At 43.1% G+C, this 15,278-nt stretch overlaps 1 protein-coding gene across 6 annotated transcripts in view; it reads left to right on the plus strand.

Moving 5' to 3' along the window:
- Positions 1–15,278, plus strand: part of LOC139052758 (chromosome-associated kinesin KIF4A-like) — a 104,673-nt gene that overhangs the window by 35,026 nt on the left and 54,369 nt on the right. For 5 of the 6 annotated variants that reach the window (XM_070529822.1, XM_070529825.1, XM_070529824.1 and 2 more), the window contains 6 exons: positions 849–1,092; positions 3,414–3,604; positions 3,981–4,070; positions 8,271–8,532; positions 9,665–9,775; positions 15,093–15,268. In XM_070529822.1, coding sequence (XP_070385923.1) covers positions 861–1,092; positions 3,414–3,604; positions 3,981–4,070; positions 8,271–8,532; positions 9,665–9,775; positions 15,093–15,268 — 1,062 coding nt within the window. In that variant the 5' untranslated portion in view covers positions 849–860. Of the gene's footprint in view, positions 1–848; positions 1,093–3,269; positions 3,293–3,413; positions 3,605–3,980; positions 4,071–8,270; positions 8,533–9,664; positions 9,776–15,092; positions 15,269–15,278 lie in introns of those variants that run through there. The other variant, XM_070529827.1, reaches the window with a different exon arrangement.

A 15,278-nucleotide genomic window follows, 5' to 3' on the forward strand; every position in this document is an offset into this window, starting at 1 on the left:
CCATTGGTCGCTGTAGAATTCGTGCGTTCTTGGTTTTCCACGCCGTTGAAACCGGCGAGTCTCCGATGTTCTTCGATCGTTCATCGAGGTCTGGGCGTCTCTTGGCGTTACTGCGGCGTTCGTGAGCAGCAATCCAGCCCTGGTCGTCATATTCTTCCGGGGAAATTGGCTCCCCTTCCACTTCTACGACGTCCATCCTCGCGTCTCGTGGCGAAGCGGGGGCCCGCCCGCACCCGAGTCAGGCGGCATTCCCGCCGAAGTGGTGGGAACAGTGGCGTCGTAGACCCAGCTAGTTAGGGTTAGCCAGGCCGCCGGCGTGGCAGTGTATTAAAACTGCCTTTGTGGCTCAAAAAATCGCCCACCTGGGATAATCCCGATGCTGCAACCTTTTTTTTTATCTGGCGTGCTGCACCTTCCTATCTCTTCCTTCATATTACCTCACATTGATCGCCATTACGAACCTCATATTCCTCAAGGAAACATTTTAATGGGTTCTATTGTATTCCACAAAGCTTCTGGCAGTTTCGGTTGTTTTATATGTTTATTTTTATATCTGCTATAGCTTTCATTCATTTTCTATACCTCATCATTTTTCTGCAGCGCAATGACCACCTTCAACATTTTGTGTGCCTTCCAATTCGTGCTCTTATTCTCTATTTTCCTTGAGCCATTACATTTAATGTGCATTTCATGAAGTCTGAAAGTGCTTTTTGCCCCCCTTCCCTCTCCAATGTAGGGTGTAATAGAATGAATAAGGGTGTAATAAAGGGGGGGCTGTAATAAAAGAGTGTAATAGGGTGTAATAAAAGGAATAGTATTAATAATAATCTCATCCCCATTATCCACAGATCTCTTGCACCATGGAGACCGAAAATTTGATTCCAGTGCGGGTTGCTGTGCGGTGCCGTCCGCTTCTGTCCAAAGAACTGACAGAGGGCTGCCAAGCCTGTGCTCGGACATGTCCGAGCAATCAAAGTATTGTACTTCGTGGAGACAAGACGTTCTCTTACGATTACGTTTTTGGAGTGGAGTCAAGCCAAGTGCAAATATATGATGCATGTGTGTCGAAGCTGCTGCCTAAAGTATTTGAAGGTGAGTGAACTACTGTCAGTTAATTTATTATACACTAGCAACAATTTAAAAATGTTGACCTTATTAATGAGACATTCTTAATAAATTAATTGATTAATTGGTTTCCTTGATTCACATTCGTGAGCTGAAAATAAAAACCTGTAATTCTAGTAGATAAACATAAAAAATTAACACACAAATGGCAATGTTATATATGAACAGGCAGTTGCCTTTAGTGTCGTGTAAACGACACCTTTCTTCAGTCTACTGAAGTCAGACATGTAACTCTGATGGAATTACCCGTTGTGGTGGCTCAGTGGCTATGGCATTGCTCAGCTAAGCACAAGGTTGTGGGATCAAATCTCTGCTATGGCAACCACATTTCGGTATGAGCAAAATGCAAAAACACGTGTTTACAGTGCATTGGGTTTATGTTAAAGAACCTGACATGGGTAAAATTAATCTGAAGTCCCCCCACTACAGTGTACCTCATAATCATATCATGGTTTCAGTGTGTAATAACCCAAAATTAATTTCAATTTCACTTTGACGTAATTATTAATCCAGCTGCAATTAGGCTATTCACTCTATCATTTGTCCTCGTTTCTTGAAGTGCTGTGTGTGTAGGTGGCTTTTGCCCCTACTCCTCACAAACGTGCACACAGGTGCTTGATCTGTGCTTCCCTTCTTCCCTTCCTCACAGTTTAGTGACGCAAGGATATTGGTGGCAGGTGACATTGCCTGATTTTTCTCATGTGATGTCAGCTGATTATTTGCCTTCAATAAATGTATTCTGAATATACTAGTTGATTAATTAGAGGATAACCGTGTAAGGACTCTAAAAGAAAAGAAAAGCAACTTGCAAGAGAAGAATTCTTTTTGCATGCAAACAATTCTATTGGTCATATAAAGCAATATCAAGCAAAATGTTTGTGTAAGAAAGTTGAAGCTTATGAACTTTCTTACACAGCAACAAAGTTAGGTTTCATAAAATGTTTTCACTTTTCTTATTTACATGGTTAAACATACAACGCCTTGTATTCAGGGAAAGCAGGGGGAATGTGAGAGATGAAATTCAAAACGATGAGCAAAACAAGAACACGGTGAAAGCAAGAGCTAACATTTTGACAAGCGGATTTGTCTTCAAGGCAAGGCCTTAAAGAAGACAACTCCACTTGTCAAGATGTTGGCTCCTGTTTTCATCCTATTCTCGTTTTACGCAACGCCTTGTATCGCAAGATTGCTGTCACTAGAGGAAGCTAACTCTCCGAATCGCTACGCTTTCTTTTCTTTTCAACATGACTCGGAGCGTTCACTTGTCCTACAGAACAGGCCATCTTGAAATAGGTGGCGGGTGACACAACAAAACAAAAAAGTATCTTCACAGCTTCGCTCTTCCACATGCTCCTTGCTCCACCTGGTGTTTAAGACATGCACAAAGCAGCTGACGAACTCAAGTCATATTGAGGGCTGCATGAGAAATAAATGGTACTGCACTTGTTGGGTTTGTAATGTGTCTTTTTTGCAAGTAAGCGCTTGACAAGCCCAACTCGTCTTCCTTAGGGTAGAGTTAATCAATTGTGCAGCCCTTATCCAAGCCATTTATGTATTTAGAAAAGTCTTCAGTGTTGTAAAGAAATGTGCATGGTATTGTGCAGAATTAAGCGAGACAAGGAAAGGTTCATAAGCAGGCTTCACAATCAATCCTACTATACTGCATCTGCAAAACAAAATGGCGACACCAGGTTGCAATGGCTGTGGCCATGACAATTGGCTGCAATGTAGTGCGGCGCAGCCATGAAATTTGCACATTGCCTCTGAGGTGCATGGTGCACATGAACATTGAGAATTGTTTCCTCACTGCCCACACGCATTCGTGACACAGTGCTAAAGCATCAGGCTGTTGTGCTTGAGGAACCCATGTGACATAGGTTCGATTCCTCCCCTCACCATAGAAATCTTAAAGTATTATTTTAAAATATAAGAATGACATGAAAGAAGTTCTATACAGCTGTACCACATGCATACTTGGTACTTGCTTACTTAATACCGCAAAGTGGGTAAAGTTTCCCAAGAATGCAAATCACATTAATTAACCAAGCTTCCTATAAGCTTTATCACATTGGCCCTTGCTCCATAAAACTACATACATTATCATCATCATCAAGCTTTGCCACAGTATGGTGTTGCCAACCATGAACAAGACTGTAGATTAGAGCTGGTAAAATTCACCATCGGCTCCTGACATATGAAAGTCACTTATTGTTTTCATTTAACACTTAGTTGTGCATCCGTGAGGGTTGTGTCGGTACTGTATTTCAAATGCAAATTCCATGGTGCAGGCTTCAACGTCACCGTCCTCGCATACGGCCAGACCGGATCTGGCAAAACATTTACAATGGGCACAGGGTGCTCATCAAGTTGTGCCAGCTCCGAAGAGGCTGGCATCATCCCGAGGGCAGTCCAAGATATCTTTAAGCACATCTCGGTGAACACGGAGAAGATATTCCTTGTGAGAGTGTCTTTCCTCGAGGTGAGGACATTGATTTGCACCTGCTTTATTGCTGTGGTCACATGCAGAGGAGTGAGTGGCAATTATACTGGCATTTATGACTCATGCAGGCAGTTAATGAGGCGGCGTATTTGCTGACACAAAGGGAGAAGTGTGGTGTACTTTGTGTACGGAGCTCATTCTGGCTGCTTAGCTTGTCACCGAGTACAGCTTCTTGCAGATTGCAGTTTGATAGACTTTTGAAGTTAGTCTCTTGCATGAACATTTGTGGTGCAAGCGCATTTCTTCAATGCTGCATAGGGCCTTTAGTTTGTGCGAATGATGTAGGATTTTGCGTTTAGCTCGAGAATGCAGACTCCTTGGTTATTCAGTGTTAAGTTGCTAACCTCTCTTGCAGATATACAAAGAAGATGTGTATGATCTTTTCTCCAAAAATCAAGATCGAGAATCGCTGCAAATTCGAGAAGACCAGACTGGTGCCGTAAAGGTTAGGTTGCTTTGTTATGTGCACAAGTCCTTTTTTACAGAATTGCATCAGCTAGTAAAAGCGACGTGGGTGATTGCTGTTTGGCTGCACTGCAGCAGAGGGCTCCATATTAATTTTTGATCACTAGGTGGGATTTGTTATTCCTGGTTGGGATGGTCGTATTCCAATGAATACACGCTTAAACATGCCTACACAATTTTGCATAGTTGATGTTGGGAAGATACAGGTGGTTAAATTTGATCTGCAGAACACCACTAACTTGCTTTTTGATGGCTAGGCATGGCTTTAGACGGTTACACTTCCAATCTCGTGGCTGTTAAATTTAGCAGCAGAATGCCATAGCCGATCCACTGTAGCAGAAGGTTAAAAGGTTACTGTGTGAAAGCAAATCTGAAGAGTTTCTTAGTGCAAGCAGTCATCTGCATACTGCCATGTGGTTTGTAATTTGGCATTCCTCTGTGGGGATGTCTTGTGAGCTCTTGTGCTTAATGTAAATGCAGGTTATCATTTGTTACAGTCACAGTCTCTCTTTTGGACTGTGACTGTGTTATGCTGTACATGCCAGTTCTTGTTGGGTTACTGACACTAAGCAGCACAGATTGGTCAGTACATCAGAGGGAGAACATTTGCCAACGCTTAGTGCTGACACCATGAAGTGCCATTGCTCTTCCACCACAGAGCAGTTCTGTCTCCACCGGATGTCTCCCCTCCCCCCCTCACACTCTGATTCTTAGCAAGCATGTTTGGACTAAAGTCTAGCCTTGCTTTAATGAAATCACGTCCAGCACGAAAATGCCTTCCATATATCCAATGTTCGTTTTAAGCATATATGTACTCGTTACATAGTAATATCATTGAGAAATATTTTAATTTGCTCTACTATATTTGATCATTTGTCATGCACATGTTCTTATCATAAAGGTTTGTTCTGTGAACAGCACTATATGCTACACTGACACCAGAGAGAGAGAGAGAGACATAAAAGCCAAGTAAAGACAGGGAGGTTAACCAAATGATAGCTCCAATTTGCTACACTGTAATGGTGAAAGGGGTGCGAAACATGAGAAGAAAAAGAAAGAACACAACTGTCTCTCTGGGCTCTTGTCGCACAGTCTGCAAAGGAGCCAACGTCCCACTAATAACTGACACCAGAGTGTCACAAGATGGAGCTTAAGTTTGGTTTGCCTGAAATTTGGCGACTGTTTGTGTAGCCATGTTGTACTAGCCAGACTGTGAACAGGCTCTTCATGCACTTGAATTGCACATCTTAAGAAAGCTGTCACTGAGCTCTAGTCCTGCGAAGTCAAATTTAGGTGGGCAATAAGTTTTGTAGCTTTGACAGAACAACGGTTAGCTATGGAAAACTGTCAATCTTGTCATCATGCCTCAAACTCCACCGAGCAAGTGGAACTCTCTGCTGCCTGCAGTGAAGACCTGACAAACTTATCTTGGGCCAAAGGATCATACAATTCACCCAGCTTGAATTTATGCTTGAAATCTAATAGGGCTTTCTGTCAGTTATACACTGTCTCATTCCACATAGGTTCCACTAAGTGTAACATGTCTGCAAAATGTTCTAAGTTGAACCCATGTAAAACGCATGTAGGGCCATGACATGGTCGTCTGACTATTCTCAATTTTATCACTGTAACAGAGAGTATAGGGCACAATATGGTTCCACACACAGAAAAACTGGGCTCTCAGCACATATTTTAATTTGAAATTTCTATTTGGAATTGCTACCTCTAAATCCCTCCCACCAGTAGCAACAGCCACTTTGCTATCAACTGTGTGATGTCAGGAAATGAGGGGCGATCGCTGTGTCGTCTGTTTCGAAACAGTTGGTAACCACATTGAATGTTTTGCTCCACACATTCTGGCACTCAATGCGCAGCACGGTCGATGCAATTGGATTGTACCAGAGACCCTTCACTCGTGTGAAAGAAAGCAGCAGCAGACTGCCGAGGCTCGCACGCAGACAAAACAACGCATGGCAATCGTGACGTATATTGTGCTTCTGCAATTGCTTCTGTACTTGCAGTACACAAAGGCATGGCCTTCGAGATTGCATTCTCTTACTTAAAGAAAGCCATTTCCTGGGGTGTAATTCGTTTCGTTTCCACTTAGCGTTGCCAGACTACTCTACAGTTCAACTTTGTTATAAAAACAAATTGGAATAAAATTTTTCCATCGCACCGAATGCACTGAAACTTTGTCAGTTTCCTGTGCGATGCGTGGCGCTCAAAAATCAGTGGAGCTTCTTGCCACTGCTACTACATATCACTGTTAATTTCGTTTTATGTGTTTCTTAAGTAGAACATTTTAACCTTGTTCCACAAAGGTTCCCCAACTAAGCAGAACATACCATAATTACTCTGATAAGGTCCGCACTTCTTTTTGTGAATTTTTACGAGGTACAAGCCTTACACGAGGCAGGCTTATGGATACTCGCTAAAACCTACAACTGTGTCCAGACTCCTATACAAATAAATGCAACTACTGGCAGCTTACTGTGAACACATTTACAGTCACTGACTGGTTTTGAGATGCAGGTTAGCGCCATTTTGCAGCGGTTCGCGGGAATTCACCAGCACGCGAGTATGCATGAGAAATTTGTGATGAATCCACTGAGAAGAGACGGATTTCACCAGAAATTCAACGATGCCATGCCGTAACTTCTCGATTGGCGAGGTGGCTCGGCTGTTTTCAGCTTTTTGAGGTGTTGTCTGATATGGCAAGTAGATGTGGGGCCCAGCTTCCGTTGTACTTTCTGCTGGAGCATGTCTATTTTTTGTCAGTCGATCTGGACTGGGTCACCGCTGCTAGGTGTTGTTGTGATCTCCTGGATTCGGCACACTGCTCTAGATTGGCCAGTGCAATTTGCTGCTAGTGAATCGTGTTTTTTTTTTTTTTTAACTCTTCGCACTGTGAAGTGGGGGTGCGGGCCTTACACAAGGCTGGGCCTTACATGAGCAAATGGGGCATATCCTGAAATGTTATGCTTATACTTGCATGGGATGTTCTCTCTGCAGTGAAAGAAAGTCTGTGCTAAGATAATGGGTGAATCTTACAGTGAGCCCTCAATTTTACATACTTATTTAATAATTTTTATGCACTCAGTCATGTTACATTCTTTACATAAAAAATTACACAAAATGCATCTTAAAATGTCTGTCAATGTTAATGCCATTATCAATGAAACAATGTGTAGCATCAAGCCGTGTTGAAGACATTTACTTACAATCTGTAGTGGGGGTGAGTAGGCTAATAATGTTAATTGCATTAATACAACATGCATGCGTCACAGTGCCGCCACAGAACTCGGTATGTATATGTTCAGGTGCTACAAAGAAAGCTTTACTGAATGTCGTTTTCAAACTGCAGCCAGTTTTTTTTTTCATCCAGCTGGCAGTACAGAGATAGTGTTCAGCATATCTGACTTGGAATGAACTACGGCATGATTGCATATCCGTATATTTCAAGCATAAAACATTTATTCATTGTCAGCTAGAATAGCGAGTCTTCTCGCTTTTATCAGTCAAATGTGCATCTGTGGAGTGTGCTTCCATCAACACGTAGAGGCCAAAAAGATACCACTAATCCCTCCCTTCCCGCAAGCATTCATAGTGCGTTGAAGCATCGGATTCCTGTGCTTCAGGAAACCTGGGTGACGTGGGTTCCGTCCAGTCACGTAGATATATATATTTTTTAATTGAAGTTCGGGCGAAAACGGTTAGACTTGGGCACACAGACTAGAAAGTGGGCGAAGTATTTGAATGCCATTTGCATTAGAAGAATTGCATCACAGGCTCTCGCAGCACATGCACGAGTTGGTTATTGGCTGTATGCATTGCAAAAAAGGAGAAGTTATTCTTTCACCATTGCTGACAGAGCGCGACACGTTGAACATCATGTCAACTATGGTAATGCCTTCAGCAATGTCATCCGCTTAAGTGACACATAGCACAATAAGGCGCAACGGACTCGCAGAGTAGGACAAAAATTCATTTTACCCAAAGCTCTATGCCCATGGTTTCTTTTTCCTTCGCACCAGTGGACAGAACCAGCAAAAGCAAGTCACATACACAAATCTGTACACCATGGCTGAAGCAGATATCACTGTGCATGTTTTTCAGCCTGCATTGTGTTGACGGGTGGTCGTTCTCAAGCATCCGGTTGCAAAATGTTCTTGCTTCGCAGATTTTAAACTTGACGGAGCTGAACGTGACCACCCCTGAGGAGACAATCCGTCTTCTGGAGGTCGGCTCTGCAAGTCGAAGCACCGCCTCGACCAACATGAACGCGCGCTCATCTCGTTCGCACGCAATCTTCACACTGACTGTGGAGCAGCAGGAGAAGTCCAGTGGTGGTGCCATAATGGTGGCAAAATTCCATCTGGTTGATCTTGCTGGCTCGGAAAGGGCTGGAAAGACCAAAGCAGTTGGCGAAAGGCTCAAAGAAGGTTCACTGACTTTACAAATTTTTTTGTTTTTATGTTGATCTTATTGATTTTATGCACTTATCTGGCCCAAGCTGTGGCGTAAGAGCGCCAGCAGAAGACATAGACCTAACATAACCTTTTCAAGTGCCAGTTAATTCTGCCCTATAAAAATTTAGATTTGGCACATTTCTTGCATATTCATAAACAAGAGCATATGGCAGTAGAATGAAACAAAAATGTTCCAACTCTTCAGTGAGCATTCTCAAGTTTAGCTGATGTAGACTACATGCAAGAACTTTCTACAGGAATGTCACTTATGACAGCTTCAAATACTTGATGTCTGGCATACTGGGAAAGCACTTGTCCAGCCATTGAAAATATGCCAGATGTAACACATCGAAAAAGACAGTGGACGAAGTGAACCTCTTATATGACAGCATATGGATGCTGAGAGCAAACACTCAGCTGACAGTCTACCTTCCAACTTATTTTACTGAAAGACCTTACATATATTATTCAAACTTGCACCACTGGTCAAGTCGGAAGTGTTTCAAGATGTATGCAAAATGTTTTAAATATCGTTAATTTTGATCAGGGCTTTTGCTTTTGATGCACCTTTCCGTTCATTGTGCCCACAGTGCCTGTAAAGGAGAAATAGTTTTGTGGATTGGCATGTTTCATGGAACATTGAGGTTTTCTCAATTTTTAGCGCTGTTTTTTCTTGTGCACTGCCCATAAAAAACTTGCAAATTCGATGAAAAGGGAAGACAGCCTTGAAAGATAAGTCAAGCTTACCACATTAGTCACGATGCTAACACTTACATGTAAGCTTTTAATAAATTTGTTTCTGTGTGGCTTTTGTTGATGCCACCTCATGTGAACATCTGCCAAATGCTTCTCGTACTGCTTATCGTTACCCCCATTCACCTTTTTATCTTTGTGCTTATTGTAATCTGAAATCGCAACTAGGCAATCGTTTGTGCGTACAGTAAGCTCAGGCATAATTCGGAATGTCTTGTCCTAGGTAACTGCATTTTTAAAATATTGCTGTTTTTCGACACCGTCACTCTCAAAATACCTATTCTTTCTTGCTTTCTTTTTATATCTGAAATGGTTAAAATTTGTTTACTGTTATTTCTGTGTTATTGTGTAGGCATCACCATCAATCAAGGCCTACTGTCGCTTGGAAATGTCATCAGTGCCCTCTGCGACGGCCATTCTCATGTGCCGTATCGGAATTCAAAGCTGACACGTCTGCTGCAGGGTGCGTAACATGCTTAGCTCACATATAACATGTACTCAATGACTGGTAGGAAGTTCTTTCAGGAGTTTTTTTATGTTGCAGAAAACGGTTGTTCATCAGCTTGGAAAATGGAAAGCTCCATTGGTCAAATTTTATTTATCCATTCAATAGTGACTAGTTATGGCCTATCTGTACGCACCTTGCCATTTATGAAGATACTGTATTACCAGAGACATATACCGTGAAAGCATGCATATAATATGGACCTGCATATAATGCGGGGCGAGATTTGGGGATGGTGAAAGAAAAGTTTCATCCGCACATAATATCAGGGAGCCAAACTCAGAGAAAACATTTATTTAGTATCAGTTTTGTTTCCGACGAGGCTGAAATGCGAAAACACTCGTGTACTTAGATTTAGGTGCACGGTTAAAGAAACCCAGGTAGTCGAAATTTCCGGAGTCCCCCACTGCGGCGTGCCTTATAATCAGAAAGTGGTTTTGGCATGTAAAACCCCATAATTTTTAAATTTTATTATTTCCTTGTAGAACAACGTCGAACAACAATCTTTAGCCCTGGTTGAACTGTTTTAAGACAATTCCTTGTTTGGGAACTCTTCCCCAAGATGGTTGTCTTCTGTGTCATTGAGGATGTTTGAAATGCCACACTTCCTAAAAGCATGACGCACAAGGTCCTCTGGGATGCTCGCCCATGCATCCACAAGCAGGTTATGGCAGCCAAACCCACGCTGTCTCTATAAGGCACCTCCTGTACGCTAGAGGACGATGAGGATGCTATCAATGCAGCAGCAAAGATTTTGACTGAAATTTTTCTTTGGTTCTGCATATAGTACGAGGTGGAAATTTGAAATGCTAATAACTGGGAAAAATTCTCGTATTATATGCAGGCCTGTACAATAAGTGGCGCAGGGTTTAACCAGAGTTAAGCTCATTGCGCGATTTCAAGATACAGTCGAACCCACTTATGACAATACTAAAGTGCCACGAAAATTCCATTGTTATAACCGATAATTGTTATAACTGTGTTGCACGAAAAAATCTAAATAGGGGGAGCGCAGAGCTGATGTGAGAAAACTATAAGGGAGGGGAGGCCGGTGCCCCTCTCCACCACCTTCCTCCACCCGGCTGATGATTGTGTTCACTCGTTTAACTGCTTCGTGGGTCTCCGATCACTTGTAACAAGCCACGGCTGTCGGCGTTAAAGAATGGCGCTTCTATAGCAACTGCAAACAGTGTTCACGGGTGGTAAGCGATGTGCGAGTGCTACAGGTTATATCACCATAAAAAACATACAAAAGTTGACTGTGCAGCAGCTTCTCATTGTTATAACCGATATATTGTTAAAGCCGGTATCGTTATAAGTGGGTTCGACTCTATTAATCCCTTCCGTGCTAGGCTATTATCGTGAATTCTGTCCAAAAACGGTCAATTTATTTTTAAAGGCCTTAGCTGCAAGCATGCTTTACTTCCTCCACCAGAATAAACTAGCTCCTGCTTGTGCTGCACCATGGATTGTGTGCTGCCATCTACCAGAAGTACGACAAAGCAGAGACAAAACTAGCTTGTCTATGGCATTGCTAAACTGAAAAACACTGTCGATTGGCAGAGCTTTTCCTTGGCCGTTTTTACCAGAAACGCGTGGACGTACCAGCTTGCCCATGACACAGCAGAGGTTAAACCATATGACTTGAGAATCTTTTTTTTATGCGAAGCATATTACGAGAGCTCAACCCAGCTCCTCAGGCGCGGCGGTGTCGCCATGAAACCACGTGACACCGTGACGTCACGACAGAGGAGAAGTGGCTTTGGCTCAACTCTTGCAAGATGGGCTGGGTGGGAATCGAACCAGGGTCTCCGGAGTGTGGGACAGAGACGCTACCACTGAGCCACGAGTACGATGCTTCAAAGCGGTACAAAAGCGCCTCTAGTGAATGCGGTGTTGCCTTAGAAACGAGCTGTTTCTAAGGCGTGCGTGTCTTGCTCAGGCGCACATTTCGTTGCCGCGCCGAACGCTGCTTTGCTCGACGCTCACCGCGTCCAATGCGGGGCGCATAGTCGCTGCCCTGTAGCCCATTGTCTTACACCCCTTGGCGGGTCGACGGGAACGCTGTCGCGTTCCACTCTTGAAGGCGAAGCAGTAATGCATGAGTTGTTTCTTCGTCTAGCCGAACCAAATATAGCCAAGCAACAGCAGTTCACCAGGCTAAGCAGTGGTTCAACAACTAAAATAAAGGCTAGTATGCTTTGCATCCTGGGCTTAACCTTACCTAAGCCACAGCCATTTTTTTTTTTGTTTCCTTTAGTTTAGTTTGACCTGTTTAACTGATAACGGAGCTGTTATTGCAGTGGCCGGCGATATTCTACATAGCTGATGGTGTAAAGCATCGACAGTAACGCACCTGTCAATGTGCCGCATTTTTTTTTCTTATGCTAGAAACGTCCATTTAACACAACCATTTCTAACATGCTGCGGCTGGAAATAGCATCATAAGATGTCATTATCAGCATTGTGACTTGTCTGGATGTGGGGTAACATGGTATGTCGCGACGGGTAACATGCATACAAATAAGCTAAAGATTTCAGTGGTCGCATGGATTGTGATGTCCCCCATGAGAGATGTATTGCTGAAGCAATCATTGTTTAGTTCTGGCTCCACTGTGCTTAAAGGGACACTAAAGGTAAATATTAAGTCGAGCTAAACTGATAGGTTAGTGCTTGAGAATGTCTAAGCCATCAATATTAACGCGAACAGAGCTCAGTAATCAAGAAGTTGAGGTAAATGCAGGATACGATTAGGCTCCTTTGGGGCATTCAAGTACTAGCCTGATGACAAAGGCACTCCTAATTTTAAATTGTCATGAGTACCCAAGCGTATGTGATAAAAAGATAAGTGCATTGCAGTACAAGATGGAAAAAAAATTGCTACTTGTCCAGCTCCATTTGATTTTTAGAAAAAACTCATTGACAACTTGACAACAATGCGTACAGTCAAAAGGATGATTTCGCCACTCTGTGCTGCCCTCACTTTTGCATTTCACTAGTTTCGTTTTCGCATAGTGCTGCACTGGTTTTGCTCGCTTGTGAAACTCTCACAAACAGCAAGAAGCAGAGAATACCACGTCTGTGTGATGTCGTGGAATTCCCAAATGGTCTGTGCCGCTTCACCAAAAGCAGCTGCAGCAGCGAATCCAACTCTTCGCTTGGTTTCTCCACGGCAGCATGTTTGCGTTTTGCACAGCAAACCATAGTGCCGTCTGTTCGGCCCCATTTTGCTCACTAATGGGAGTAAAAGGCGGTGATGGCGTATGCAATGTCACCACTACCTGCTCGAGGGTGGGGCGGCTCAAATTTAACGAAGGCGGCTCAAATTTAACGAAAAGTATGTGGACAATTCAGAGGTAGTTTTCCCTTAAACTACCGTATTTGCTTGAATATAACGCGCACTGTTTTTTGCGATGAAACAGGTCCAAAAATTGCGTGTGCGTTAGAACCAAATACAGCCCTAAATCTGTGTTACCACATCGGGCCTCGTATGCGCTTGGAGCCTATAGTAGGATACAGCTTAAAGAAACAGCAGTTGGCAACCAAGGCACACAGACTGCAAGGCATTGTTTCTCCGATAGCCAATCACAGAAGCAAACAAAGTCATCGTCATGCGACATTTTCAAAATGGTGTCGCACTTAATACCTTCGGAGCGTCTGCTGTTCTTGCAGAGTCTTTTCATCAGTGGCAATGATGAGGTGTGCAACAGACATGGACAAAGTGTACGGAGTCTGAGCATTTCACTCTACCTCATTGCCAAGCCCGTTTTACTTGTGAAACTCCACTACCACTACCAACTGAAATGAAACTTGACAGTAAATAATTGCAGTGAAGCAAGCGTTTTATTTCAGTTCAATAAATAATTAGGCTTTCAGCATTCCACTATAACAGACTAATGAAAACGTATAAAATTACGCTCGTATAACGTTATTTTTGTGGTTAACGCCTTATTTAGGTAACAGGGAAAGCTTGAAGTACGAACCATTTGCAGCCTCGCGGAGGTACAGTGGCTGGCGGTTATGAGGGCTTGGGCAGGGCTTCACTGCAGACTTAAGTTGTATCTGACTTTAGCTGTATCTGACTTTAGCTGCCGTAGCTTCCTGAATGTGCTATAGTATGTGTTGCACTGTCTTGTCTTCCCGTTTTCTTCATTTGCGTTATCAGCATGGAAGTGCCGACTGCAAAGACATGCCGACTTCATCACAATGCTATAATTAAAAGGAAAGTGATTATGTGTGCGGAGACGAATGGAAATCGGGCCGCATCACGGGCGTTCGGAGGTACCGAAACTTGCGTGCAGGACACGCATTCTACTACGGAGGCTGCTACGCACGGCACCTACCTTGAAAGTAATATACGATGGAGACAGTGTCTGTGCATCTAGGCACGCCGCATTGTGCTCTCGTCGCTTAGTTCGCGTTGAAGCGAGAGGTCGCACAAAGATAAATTTGCTCCATGATTCCCTTGCTGCTACCGCTGATAAAGAGTTTCCACTTTCATTGCGCGAGACGTGTTCATGTTTGCTTACGCAAGCGTTACCACCATAGTAAGCGACTGTTTAAAAGTTTATATGGCCCATAAGACAACCACCCTTATTATTCGTACAGCTGTCTACTAATTTGCTATCACAATCAATGTTTTGCCTTTCGGGCGAAACTGTATCTTTTTTTATTTATTGCATTTTTAGTGTATTGGGAGTAAATCTTTGTTTTTCCAAATGAGAGAAAGTTGTATTTCTGTATGAAAGAATGAGGTGCACGGTACTGTAAAGAACCATTTAAGTGTTTAAATATTACTACTGTGCTTGCACTGTTTTACTTTTGGCTGGAGGTCACTTTCACTAAAGCATCAACGTCGTGTTATTGCTTTTAAGAAAAAATGTCCTTGCTCTACCAGAATATGAACGCTGTCATCATTTAAATTACTGGATGGGCTTATCATAATCAGGTCATACACTAGTCGCAAGTGCCGCAGTACTTACTTCGACTAACCTGAGCACCACTATCGGCTTTTGAATATAGAAGTACAATGACAGATATGTGCACAGCGGCTGGACTTCACAGTTTGACAACTGCTGATCACGCTCACTGCTGTGATTAACATGCAATTCTCTCCTCGCTTCGTGGGCACAAGTCTACCTACCTTCTAAAACAATCCTACTTATGTAATTCATTGTTCGGGATAGCGTTGCTGCTTGTGTGCCATAACTACACCATGACAACACATGATTTCTTGAAGTTATATTTCTTCCAAATCCATTTGTCTTTCACATAGATTCCTTGGGAGGCAACAGCCACACTGTGATGATTGCCTGTGTTAGCCCAGCAGATAGTAACTTGGAGGAAACCTTGAACACCCTGCGGTATGCAGACCGGGCAAGGAAGATAAAGAATAAGCCTATTGTGAACATCGATCCAGTGCAGGCTGAAGTCGCTCTGCTTCGTCAGCAGGCAAGTTACC

This window comes from Dermacentor albipictus, unplaced genomic scaffold (genome assembly GCF_038994185.2).
Source record: "Dermacentor albipictus isolate Rhodes 1998 colony unplaced genomic scaffold, USDA_Dalb.pri_finalv2 scaffold_33, whole genome shotgun sequence".
Classification (NCBI taxonomy): Eukaryota; Metazoa; Arthropoda; class Arachnida; order Ixodida; family Ixodidae; genus Dermacentor; species Dermacentor albipictus.